The sequence below is a fragment of the Protopterus annectens genome, chromosome 4.part0 (assembly GCF_019279795.1).
Source record: "Protopterus annectens isolate FY-2018-M chromosome 4.part0, PAN1.0, whole genome shotgun sequence".
NCBI classification, from domain to species: domain Eukaryota; kingdom Metazoa; phylum Chordata; order Ceratodontiformes; family Protopteridae; genus Protopterus; species Protopterus annectens.
In genome coordinates this window covers 1,344,850,146-1,344,864,246 of record NC_056733.1, presented here as the reverse complement: position 1 = coordinate 1,344,864,246, position 14,101 = coordinate 1,344,850,146, and the positions used below count along the sequence as shown (strand labels likewise).

Below are 14,101 nucleotides of genomic sequence, written 5' to 3'. Positions count from 1 at the left end.
AAAGTGGAAAGTAAATGCAACAGGAAGCAATGTATTTTTGTTTGCTATAATTAAAAATATAGACAGAAAAACTACTTACAGAATGCATGATGGAGAATTGATTTGAACTGTGCACACTTTTTTTGCAAATTTGTGAAAGCTCTTTCAGTTTCCTCATGAAAATGACTGTAGTCCATAGTAGTCTGTGGCACACATTCTTCAGAATAATCACTGTCCTTGGGTAATCTGCATTTTATGATAAAAAAAAATTCAGATGAGTTCTTACAATTAGTTATTGTTCACAGTTTTCATCAGTTTTAGTACTTGACATCTTTGCCATTTGCTACCACTTGCTAACAGACTTCATAAAAACATCTCTTAATTAGTAATGCTGACAAGCAGTTCTGATTATCAGTTATAAAACTAAATGGGCTGCTACAAAAGCATATAAGTAAAAAGGTTTTAATAAAAGTTCTCTTCTTAACAAGGTAGGCCTACAATCCTTTCTGAGGAGTAACCTGGGGCCAATACCTAGTTAAGTGAAATGTTCATGGAAGCAAACAAGGGCTAAGGGAATCAACACTGCACCACAGGAAAAACAACTTGCAACCTTAACCTCTTCATCAACTACCAGATAGAATGTGAACAGCCTCAAACTAATTGCTGGAAGATTGTGAAAAATAAGAAGTTTAAAAAGCAAAAACAAAACAAACGCCTTCAAAGACACTAATTGCTCACCATAAAAAACTTTATTCAAATTAACTAAGTTAAGTGTTTTCATCCTAGTAGTTTAGGACTTCATCAGAACATCATAAAATTACAAGGCACCCCCTTTGAAAATTTCAAACATTAATTAGACAGGTGTGTAAACCAATCAAAATGCACGGTACTTCAGTTAAGTAAACAAAACAAAATTTACAAAAATACATTTAAAAAAACAAGTAATATATTCATCACAAATTTAAACATTTAAAAATACATTTAACCAACCCTTAAAAAAAATCTCAATCAGATTTCAAGTGAATGCAGTTTAAGGAGACAATTTGTCAAAACCATATCATTCAACCCAGAATAACTGCACGCATCTAGCAACAGCTGCCACCATTGTTTTCTCACTTTTAAAAACAGTTCTCATGGACCGACTCTGGGCATGACATCGAGAAAGGAAAATTAAGCAATGCAATTTATGGCACTTAGTGGAATTTTCCTCTCATAGATTTTTGTATTTTACACTTGAAAGACTTGTCACTAACCCCAGAGGTGGTCATGGCAAGCCATAATAATCTATGTCTGATTGAATGGATTAACTGAAAGATTAGAAGGAGATGACCCAGTTGCATTTATTTCAGAGGAACTGTTACAGTTTTTTTAACACTGGGTATAACCCTGAGATGACGAGGGCACACAGAATAAATTTCAGAGTTCATTCTCCAAATGTTCCCAGATGGTTCATTATATGTTTATTGAAGTACAATGATTAGAGAACATTTGCTGAGGAAAAGTAGAGAGCAGAAACTGCTTTATGTGTATTGCTAACAATAAGGTCCATGTTATCCCCTGATTACAATATAGATTTGTATCTTAAGCAGAGAGCGTTTGTACCCATTTAAAGGACATGTAAGGATGTGGGGATAATATCCCAGTCAAAACTCTCAGTGACATTAATACTTCAACATCAGAGGCAATCGCATATGTTTTTCCATCCTTTGGTAGCAGAAGCTGTGCTGAGTAATTTGGTAGTATCATCATTGACACCATCTTTCAAGGAAGTGCTTTGGGAAATTTCCTACAAAGACACCATGCTCATTGATGGGAAAAAATGAAAAAGGACCTCAGTGCCATTACCTGTGAAGTCTCCTTTAAGAAAAAGGGTCAAGCATCACCAAGCAAAGTTTGTAAAGTTTGTTTTTCACTACCTGTTAGTAAGAGCTAATCATTTTGAGCTATTACAGGAGGAAAGGAATGAGGAGGAGGATTTTTTCCACTCCGGATCCTCCAATTATTGAAATCCTACAGACGGAGCTGGATCCTGCAATTGTGGAAATCCCACAGATGGAGCTGGATCCTCCAATTGTGGAAATCCCACAGACGGAGCTGGATCCTCCAACTGTGGAAATCCCACAGAAGAAGCTGGATCCTTCAATTGTGGAAATCCCATAGACGGAGCTGGATCCTCCAACTGTGGAAATCCCACAGATGGAGCTGGATCCTTCAATTGTGGAAATCCCACAGATGGAGCTGGATCGTTCAATTGTGGAAATCCCACAGACGAAGCTGAATCCTCCAACTGTGGAAATCCCACAGATGGAGCTGGATCCTTCAATTGTGGAAATCCCACAGACGGAGCTGGATTCTCCAATCGTGGAAATCCCACAGATGGAGCTGGATCCTTCAGTTGTGGAAATCCCACAGACGGAGCTGGATCCTTCAATTGTGGAAATCCCACAGACGGAGCTGGATCGTTCAATTGTGGAAATCCCACAGACGGAGCTGAATCCTCCAATTGTGGAAATCCCACAGATGGAGCTGGATCCTTCAGTTGTGGAAATCCCACAGACGGAGCTGGATCCTCCAATCGTGGAAATCCCACAGATGGAGCTGGATCCTTCAGTTGTGGAAATCCCACAGACGGAGCTGGATCCTTCAATTGTGGAAATCCCACAGACGGAGCTGGAGAAGTTTTATATGTGTGGTGTTCAGGAAAAGGGCTGGGAGGTACATCTTGACTGAGGCAGACAGTTCTTTATTATTTCTGCCTGGCATTCTCACTCCAGATGGTAGGGCAAATTTGATTGATTAGTCCATTGATTGTTTTTCTTGTATACCTTTGCAGATCACATTTTAGGTGCATTTAAAAAGTGTTTCTGCTTTTTATTGCATAGCTCTTATTATGATGTTTAAATGAGAGTACATTGCATAGCTGAAATTGTTTTCTGTTGCTTCTCTTCCATATTTCTGCACTGACCGATTGTCGAGAGAGAGAATGAACTTCTGTGCATCTAAATTGTCATGTGTCAATTCCAAGCAACAAGATGGGGGCATCTATTTTTGAAGACAGGATTAGTCATTGTAGTATTATTCCAAGAAAGCCAACAACTCGTTGGAATACACACGACAAAACAACACTTTAATACAAAATAGTAAAAATATAAAACATGTGAGCACTTTCACAGAGTCCTCTCTGCTTCCTCGGACATCTAAATGTCGATCACTAATAATCGAACACAAAAAAACACAAACGGCAGTTTCCACTCAGGGAAACAAGTCATTTCGCCATTGCGTGTAATTTGCCCTTTCTTCAATGTGGAGCGATCTTGGAGTTGGTATACTTAGTTGGGGGGGTGGGGGGCACAGCCCCCCACATGGGTGAGTGTGGGGGATGAAGCCCCCCACTTCATTTGTGTTTATTTATTTTTTTTCGTTGGGCAATGGCATTGTTTCCCTGAATGGAAACTGCTGTTCGATGTGTGTGTGCGATTATTAGTGATTGATGTTAAGTTATTTGCTTAACTAAACATTTGATCATCTGATATAGATGCTCATCTTTCTGTTATAGATTTTACTGTTTGTGAGCTGGATTGATTACTGGTTTATAGAGTAGCTGCTTATGGGTAATGTTATTCAAGTAGGAAAATATGCAAGTATTCTATCAGACCATAGTGTAGTGCTTTTGGAATTGAAGGGTTTAATGTAGGGACATGTAAATCTCCATGGAGGCTAAATCCCTTGGGTTTTTTTTTAAGTTGTTATTGGAATTTCAATTTGCAAAATAATCACAACAATATTTACAGTCAGAGATTTATGGACATAATAAATGAAAAAATGCATCCCTTGTTTTAAAAAAAAGTATTTTGGCTTTTCCCGGTTAGGGGTCACCACAGCAGAACTCCGATCAGCTCATGATTGGCAATGGATTTTACTGTGCAGAGTTGCCAGCCAGACGTCCAACCTTCAATGAAGTCACGCCCATTCGTGCTCGCACCTACCTGCATGTCTTTAACGTCACTCGACCGCTGGGAGAACATGCAGACTCCACACAGAAGGTGCTCCAGTCGAGAATCGAATGGGAGAACCTCTTGCTGTGAGGCGACAATGCTAACCGCTGCACCACCACGGCTTAATAGGTGTAAAACAGTGGAGTTGCAACAATGGATTTCTGACTTTTGGAAAAGAGCTGATGATTGAAAGGAATTAATTGAAGACTCAGAAAGAATTAAAGATAAGATTAAAAAACTGATCATAAATAAATGAATAGAAGAAAATAAAACAAAGGATGACTGGTTAATCCAATTAGAATGTATGAATGACCAGGTAGAAACTTTTTCTTAAAAGGTTTAACAGAATAAACAACTGCATGCACACAATCTAAAAGTGTTAAAACAAGAAAATAAAGCTGTGCAGTATTGCTTGCTTACAACCAAAATGGGAGAGGATTAAATCAGTATATTAGGCCAGGGGGATTTCTTCTATTATTTCTTGGCTAGGAAGTTAAAAATATGGCATAAGGAAACAGTTTTTTAAGCCATTTAGACAGGGGGTGCTCTTGTGTATGATTATAAAACTATCAATAATATGATGGCCCCATACCTCTCAGCTATCCAGATTTTTGTAAAATGTCCAGATTTTTGCCTCTTATTTTTGGTTTGTTCCTCATAAAGTTTGTGGTTTTCTGGCAAATCACTGGGATGATCTGAGGACTGAAGTCACTAAATAATTAGATTTAGGTTTTAGACTTCAAATCCTTCAGAAATTTTATGGTAACACAAACCCTGTTACTCTAGCAACTTCCTATGTTTATAAGAGCAATATTTAAAATCTGTCCCTATTTCTGGGCCTTTGTCCCCCTGTTTTGACTGGTTTTGTCCAGATTTCTTGCACTAAGAGGTTGAGGGGTATGGTTGGAAAAACATTTGCAGAGTCTCTATCATTCTAACTTGAAGAGGGACATCAATGGCATTAATATTTTTTTTTCTTGATGTACTCTCCCTCAGTTTTCAGAGGAAGATGGAGAGTTTCTTTTAAGGTCCTTTACAGTATCCGATATTCAGAGGGCAGTTAGTTCTCTCTGTTCAGGTAAGCACAGGACCAAATGTATTTAACCCTATATGCATTTGTTAAACCCTGTTCTATTAAGATTGCTTCAGGAAGCTGAAAACTGTGACTATTTTCCTTTGTCCATTAATAAAATGACTATTGAGATGCTTCTTAAACCTGGGAAAAACATCTCCAATTGTCTTCTTATAGGCCGATATTTCTTTTGTCTTGGGATAGCAAAATGTATGCTAAGTTGTTGGTGTTTAGGCTGGAGATGGTTATTGACAACATAATAAAAGACAGGCAGTAAGGCTTCCTAAAGGGATGCTCTGGAGGTCCAGCATTAGTCAGTTTTTGGCTTAGTATTCAGCAAGCTAATATGTTTATGGATGAACAAACAGCCACTTTACTATTAGCTTTTGGTATTGGATTTGACTCCATTGAGTGGGAATTTATTGGTCAGATACTCATAAAGTATAATTTCCTTCTATAATTTATTGCTAGGATTCAGTTGTTATAGAAAGAGCCTCTGGCCTCCCTTAGCAGAAATGGTTATAGGTCTCTTCTTGTCAGAGATAGCTGGCAGGGCTATTCCCTTTCCCCTCTGTTATTTAGGTTCATAGGTTCATAGGTTGGTACTAGGCTATCAGCCCTAGGGCCTATACAAGCCTAGCCATAACAATTCCCTGGCTATTTCTTCCTACAATATTTACTTTGCCAAAGTGTTAGCTTCTTATTTGGAAAAAGAAGCAAGATTATTTGCCATACATAATTGTTTCACTCATCTTCCTGATTCACTGATGATGTGGTAATCTGGATTTGCAATTCCCAGAAAGTTGTTCTTTGTCTTTTACAACTTTTGAGGAAACTTTTGAGAAAATTGGGGTAGTGTCCAGAGTAAAGCTGAACTGGACCAAGATTGTTTATTTCCTTTAAATAAGGCAGGACTTTACTTGATTGAAATTGTGGCTTTGGCTGATGGTATTGGGTATGTAGATAAGTGTAAATAACTAGGTATTATTATGGCTTACCCTCTCAATGGTATGTTGAATAAGAATGTTAGAACACTGTGTGATTACATCAAGGAAAAACTTTTGTTAATGACATTAAGCCTACCCCTTTAGCATAAGGTAAAAGCAATTAAAATGATTTTGCTGCCCAAGATAATGTTTTATTTTAGACATGTTGTGCACTGAGTTAGAATGGTTTGGCCTGAAAAACTTCAAAAAAGTTGATGGGTTTTTTTTTTTTGTGGTATGATTCTCCAGTCAGGACAGATCATAGACCTTTGATGTAATCTAAGGAAAGTGGGGGTCTGGGGTCGCTAATCTGAACATCTACAGGAATGCTGCAGTGACCTGGTAATTCTTAACATCCTGTCTGGAAAAGAGGCCATATTGGTTCTGGAAGGAACTTGAAGTAGTATATTTTCAGCATTTTTGTAATTTATGGTAGATATCAGAAAGATTTGGGATCCGGATGGGGGATCTAGAGAATTGGTGGGTTAACCATAATTGCAAATCTTTTAATGTACCACGACTGCTTAGATGGACAAGAATCTGGTTAAATAAAGATTTTCTAACTGGCTATACCCCAGGTTTTTTGGCAGAACTGGATCAGTGCCAATCTGATCTTTGTGAATCAATTTTGGGAGCAGGATTTCTCATCTCTTAAGAGGTCATGTAAGTTGTTATGGCAGCAATATCAATGCTTCTTTTCCAATGCTCTTGGCTGGGAAAGAATATCTTATTGAAGAAGGGCTGCTGTAGGGATTCTTATAAATTTTGTTTTAATGCAATGGTAATATTTGTGACATTTTATATATATATATATATATATATATATATATATATATATATATATATATATATATATATAAACTGAAGGCAGTTTTGCACATGATTTCTGTTTATATCTTCTGTCATAGGTAATGATTTTAACCTCTCCACAGTTGTGAATTTCAATATTGATCTCAAGACTTAGTAAGATAAACATGATATACAATTCAAAGAGGACAAAAATGATGCATTTTGCTACACTAATCCTCTTTTTCCTTGTTCTAGGCTTCCATGTCTGCTTTCCATCCTAACCTCAAAATCCTCAGAGTTCTGATGAATTAGCTTCACAGTAAATAAAATTATTGAACTGTGTCTTCTAGAGTAAAAATCTTATTAAAACCAATTATGCAATACATCATTCCACTAGAAAGTAGGAGCTAAAGTCTTCAAAAAGGATCCATACATTTTCTTTTATGCTGCTATGAAATTATGACTGCTGATTCCATTGAATACATGACAGAAAAAACTTTCATGATTTAAAATGTGATTTAATAAAGATGTTTATAAAAATCTTTAGGCTATGATGAATACATCTGAAAGTTTGCACCTTTTCTATAGCTGATTGTCTATCACAGCTGAATGCCTTGCTTCTTATTGACAACTTAACATATTATTAATCATTGCCAGTGCTGTTCCTGTTATGGAGATGGCAGTGACTCATTCATTTGTAGAGAGGTTTCTTTTTTTCTGCAGTTGAGTGACCATGCAGTTAACTAGTTATATTTTTTCATTGGGCTAATGCTTCTAAATTTGTGTTTTTCTGGTCAGACCTCCAATCAGTCATTATTCTGAAGCACATAGTAGGAGGCGTTTTACATATACAGTCTCTCTTTCTATAATGGGTAGCTTGATTAAAATGTGTCTTCTGACTAACCAGCATCAGCTATTAAGCTGTATTCTTGATTTGTTTATACAGCTTGCAATACACTTAATCCAGACAATTTGGACAATTCTCTTAGACTTTCCATTTTAAAATTGCATAAGTACTGAGGTTGAGACCTCCTTTCTGGAAACATTGGTGAATGCATGAAAAGTTCTGCCTCTCAAAATTGGATGTCTTCTTATTATGTTTGTTAGAAGTATTGCAACTTTATAAAAAACAAACAAACTAGAAACGTAAGTCTGTTTCAGTCATAATTTGATTACCTTATAGTAAGGTAGGGCAATACATACCTATCTTGGAGTGATTCGTAGGCCTGAAAAGAAAATGAACAATGATGAGCAATAGGTAACAAAGTCAATGTTCCAGTCCTAGAATTCTTAAGATGCTGGAGATTGACAATAAAAACTAATTTTGTTTACAAGAGGTGAGAGATTTCTTTATGTTATAGCACATTTTGTGTACTACTTATATTACACCATTATTATATGACAAATACATTTGAAGTACATTTTCCCAGTCCTTTAGATCAATTACCCCACTTTTCTGCTCACAAATAAATTCACATTTCAAGACTCTAGGAAAATGCAGCTGATATCTCTCTGATCATATAACTTAACCTCTTAATTCCTTTCTTCTGTCTAGATACCTTGCTCTGATTCTGTTTTTGATATTGATTCTTCCAGCATGCAAACTCTGATTTCCACTATATATATATATATATATATATATATATATATATATATATACACACACACACACACACACACACACACACACACACACACAGACACACACACACACACACACACACACACACACACACACACACACACACACACACACACACACACACACACACACACACACACACACACGGGTCTACTACAGATGATTGAACTTTTAAAAAGAACACCTGATAAAAAAAGGAAAAAAAACAAAAAAATGACCCCGAACGTTTTTAGCAGCGCCCCCCCCCCCACACCTATTTAAATATACCAACTCTGAGATGGCACTACAGTGAGGAAAAGGGAAATCTTTCCATTCTGTGCTATATGGAGATCTCATTTCAGAATGTTCGAACTTTAAAAGTTTGATCATATGATCTCAGCCATATGAAAGTCGAACATTTAAAAGTTTATATATATATATATATATATATATATATATATATATATATATATATATATATATATATATTTATCTGTGTCTTGTGTTTTTTACTCACTCTGTATATAATGTCATTTATCTGTTACCTGTATTCCCTCAAGCCAGCTATGATATTCACATTGTAGTATATAGTGCATGTATGTATTGTATTTTATCATTCACTCTGTATATAATGTCATGTTACTACTGAGTTTTCATCAGGCTGAGACTGAAATATGTCCAGTTGGATCAGTGCTCTATCCCAGTTAACAAATTCAAAAGAAAAAAAAATAAAATAAAATTATTACACAACTCTTCAGCAGTGCTTAAAAATGGTCTAGGAATTTCAGCCCTTGGAAAGAAACCTTGTCCATCTCTAATAAAAAATTTGTATAAATAATACAGAGCCAATGTACTGGGAAATATATGAAAGGATGTGCTGAAAAACTGACCTCAGGATTCAATAAAATCCATGTAGGCACTGTGTAGAGCCTACGTGGACTTTATCTGTGTACATGGCCACGGTTCTCTGGTAGCATGCCATACATATTAATTAAGACACGCTGCCAAGGGAGATCAGCGGTATACAGTTATTGAACCTGGGCAAGTAGCAGTGTAGAGGCGGTGCCTACTTGTGGACTGTGCAAAAAATGGGCTAGACAGGTATTAAGCACAGGACGGAAATTTGTTGTTTTAATTTTAATGTACATTTGCATGATGCAGTGCTGAGCTTAGCGATGCTGAGCTGCATTTATACATATGCACCTGACATTTGGTATATATTTAAAAATAAGAACTGGATGTAATCAATCAAATTTTTTTGTGTTTACTCCCTGTTTGCGCTGAGCAGCATGCTGCTTAGTGATGCTGCTCTGCATTTATACATCTGCACATGACATCTGTTATATGTCTAAAAATAGAAACGGTATTTATTAATTGTTATGGTTCAGTGTTGCTTAGCATCGTGCTACCCCAGACAGCTTCGCTGCGCACCACTAACAAGGATCATAGTGGTATATGTGAAGATATACTGCTTCCCTGCACTATTCAAGTGGCTAGACAGTTTGAATGATGAGGTATAGTGTAGTAGGTTTCAGGTTCGAGTCCTGAGTACTGATATATTTTAGAATTTTTGTTTTGAGAATGAGTCTGCTGATTGAAGCATGTCTGTAATGTAAAATAAAAGATGGATATATTTAGCAAAGCTGCGCTATGGTAAGCCACACTTAAATGGTTTCTAATAGTTTGTGTGATGCCCAGCTCCAGTTTGTGTGGTGCTCAGTTCTACTGAAACATGGTTAACAGTCCACTCTGTTTGCGCAATGTTCAGCTTCACTACATTCACTTAAATGGTTTGTGTGAGTTTGCGCGAAGCAAAGTGAAGTGCAGCTGTTTTGAACATTGCAGTATGCCGTGTAAAGGCAAGAATGCATCCCATATAAAGGCCAATAGATGGGAATTTCACACCATTCATTGGAGATGTCACTTGGCTGCTATGTCTGGTGGTGTTGGTGAGGGAGCACACTTTTGGGTGCAGAGATGGGGTGTGCAGGAGTCCAGAGTGTTTTTTGGCTCCTGGTCCCAACAATGAACCCAGGCTGCTGCAAGGCAATTACTAGGGCTCAGAATGTAAGTCTGAGGCCTGAGATCATTTGGCTAGGGACCTTATCAATGCTACTGGTATCCCTCGCACTGGTGAGCAGTGTTGTCACCACTATGATGACCTGAAGTGAAGGAAATGGAGAACTCCGGACACCTGGGTCCAGAAAACATGGGCTGGGCACACCCCACAGACATGTAAGTATGTTTTCCAGTGATTTATAAATATACAAACTGAATATGTGCAAAACCGGTATGCATAATGCTTTCTTTCTTTCTCTTACAACAGCTACAGATGAGTGAACTCGCAATGTGCAGTCCCATGCAGGGCGTCTGGCCAGGATGAGACATGAATGAGTGTGGTGAGATTGAAAAAAGCAAAACAATAACCTAATGTGTAATATACTGTCTAGATAAAAAAGTATTACAGAGTCTGCAGTTGTAGCAGTCAGGTATAACATATTTGGGAACTGTAATATGTTTAGTAATGTGTCAGTGCCTACCTAAAATGGTAAGCCAAGTTAAGTCAAGTAACCATGCATTATAGTGTAATAGAGGTTACAAACATCAGTTGAGGTTGTAGCCTACCCAGATTAACAGTCACTGTTCTACTGTGCTCATTGTGTGAAATATGTTGTAGACTGCACTTAGGTAATGATGAGGGTAAATGGGTTATTACTTACAGGTCTGACACAGCTATCCATGCTGTACATGTCAGACTTGATGCAACAGTAATACCTAGATTTTAATGGATGATGGTGCTGTGATATGTATTGCTTCAAAATACGAAGTGCTCAGTAGTCTTGTAGTCATTGCATGTGTGTTCCAATCTGACACCAGTCAATTGTAAAATGGAAATGAATAGAGACTGCTGAAAAAACTGTCTGATAAATGTAGTGCAATGCCTGCAGTAAGTTGCAAGTCTGTTTTCTGGCCAGTTTGTGCCATATAATGTTGTACATTCCACCTACTTGAAGAACAAGATGTATGGGTAAGGTAGCTGATGTTATGGCCAAATATGCTTGTGTATAAATCCCATATTTTAAGGTACATTACCAATAAAAGTGTAAACCAGGATTGTGCATTGAGAATTAATCTGTTCCAATAACTGTGCATTATGGCTGTATTCTCTGCATATGTGTTCCAGTCTGACACCAGTCAACTGTAAAACTGAAATGAATAAAGACTGCAGAAGAAAATGGCTGATAAATGTAATGCAATGTCACAGTAAGCTTCAAGCCTCTGTTATAGCCATTTCTAGTCATATGATGCTGTTTATTCCTCCAACTCCAGGAACAAGGTATATGGGTAAGTTACCTCAAGTTCTAGGCAGATATCCATGTGTATAAGTGGACGATTTTCAGGAGCAGTATCAATAAAGTGTAAAGCATGATTGCACCTTGATAAATACTTTTTTCCAATAAGTGTGAAGTATTCCTGTATGCACTGCCATGTCTTTTATAATCTGACAGCCATCAACTGATAAATTTAGTGCACGTTTCCTGAAGTCACAGCTTGTGGTTTCTAATTCCATGGCAGCCAACTAAGAAATCACTGGCTGTCTACCTTAATTAGTGTACATGAACATAACTCTCAAATGTCACGATTTTTTGGAATATGACTAATGCCCCATATGTCTGGTCCTTGATTAACAAATAAATTACATTACTTGGAATGCAATTTATTGGTAAATCCATTTACAAAACACCTTGGTAGTAATGTATGAGCGCGCTATTTAAAACAGTTCCCTGTAGATTTGTAACTGCATTTCGTACTGTCCCATGCAAACAAGTTGAGAGCTATGTACATGTAACATCATGTATACAAGAATTGGAGTCACTGTACACACAAGTGACACTGCACACTTGTAGAAGTATGTATTATTAGTCTGTGTAGTAATATCAACTGCAAGGCCACTAATGGTATGTTTTTCTCTCTCTCCTCACCCCTTATCTTCTCTAATTTATTATGAAATTTATTAATTTATTACTGTTATTTGTTATTATGGTTTGATATTAATATGTTCTTTTAAACTGTTACATTGGCCTTATGGGTTATATCATACTGGTTTGCTGTTAACATACTTACCATTATGTTATTTATTGTTGTGTTCTTCATAAAAGTCTTTCGGCTTTTCCCGGTTTGGGGTCGCCACAGCAGAACTCCAGTCCGTTCATGATTGGCAGTGGATTTTAATGGTGCCAAGTTGCCAGCCTGATGCCCAACCTTCAAAGAAGGCAGGCCCATTCACGCTTGCACCTACCTGCATGTCTTTAGCATCACTCAACCACAGGGAGGACATGCAGACTCCACACAGAAGGCACTCCAGCCAAGAATCAAATGGGAGAACCTCTTGCTGTGAGGCGAAAACACTAACCACTGCACCGTCGTGGCCTAGTTATTGTTGTATTCTTCATAATGTTCCTTAATATGTATTTGGATTAATCAATATTATCTTCCATTATGTTAACACTAACACTGGTTTGGTTATTACTTAACTCACCTTATGTTTATACCTAATTTAGTACAGAAGAACAAGGTAGCCATCTCCAGGCGATCCACCTACCTTGCCTTCACCGACATTGGCACCGGGGCCCAGCATGTCCGTGGGCCACAGCCTGGTGGTGTCTCCTCTGCTTCCCCTGTACTACCTGCAGTCTTGCGTAGGTTTGCCCCACAGACTGGTGCTCGGCCTCTCTCTGGGAGTGAAGATGGAGGAGATACTTTTGTCATCCCTCATGAACTGCCAGGTATGGTGTGCAGGGTTGTTGTATGAGCTTTTGGTACACTCTTGCACTGGATGGAGGACATGCTTGCTATCTTGGTGAGGCAGCCTCACCCCACATGCCAGCCACAACCACTGCCACCACAGGGCCAGTGAAGGAGCAGTGCTGACAGTCCCATGGGTGAGGACTTGAGTCACACTGCTATAGTGTGGATGCTCACGGGACTGCGATTTCATGAAATCCTTCCCGTCAAAGGTGTTCACCTTCCTCTTGTGTCACATACAAATCCTGTCTGCTGTCTTGTCTGTCTTGTCTGTCTGAAAATGCTTTCTCCCCTTCCCAACGTACCTCCCCCACACGTACCTATGTCCTTTCCCCAACATTCCACTCTTATCTTAAAAAAAAAGGGCACCTGTCCAAAAAAAAATATTGTCTCATACATAGCTCTCCATTTTACACAAATGTCCACTGGATACACTTAATTTGGTCTAATTGGCTTGACAAAGCAGTTAGGTTGTCATCATCCCTCTCTAGGGGTAGCATTTTAAATTCTGCTAAATATTCTGCCACGTGCACAGTTGTTGCTGATGAAGAAAATGATAGCCATGTTTCTTTCCTACACCTTTCCTGCACATCCCTACCTGCCTTTCACTATGTTTTTCCCCCTGCTTGCACCTCTTTTCACCACTGTCCTATCTCCCCATTTTTCATTTCTTTAAAGATTTTTTGCATGACATGGCATATAGCGCTGCATTGCTTAGCAATGCTAAATAACATTAAATTGATATGTGCTTTTATAAAAATATTAATCACATTCAAAATGTACACATGCACTCTATTTCAAACCTAGGACCATTGCACCTGAATGAGAGTGGCTAAACCTGCCAAGCCACACA

General features: G+C 38.0%; 1 protein-coding gene across 1 annotated transcript in view; it reads right to left on the bottom strand.

Moving 5' to 3' along the window:
* The window catches only part of LOC122800446 (E3 ubiquitin/ISG15 ligase TRIM25-like), a 221,875-nt gene that overhangs the window by 13,730 nt on the left and 194,044 nt on the right, over positions 1–14,101 (bottom strand). The window contains exons 6-7 of the mRNA XM_044069891.1: positions 8,025–8,047; positions 80–225 (exon numbers count right to left, since the gene is read on the bottom strand). Of these exons, the coding sequence (XP_043925826.1) occupies positions 80–225; positions 8,025–8,047 (169 nt within the window). The remainder of the gene's footprint in view (positions 1–79; positions 226–8,024; positions 8,048–14,101) is intronic.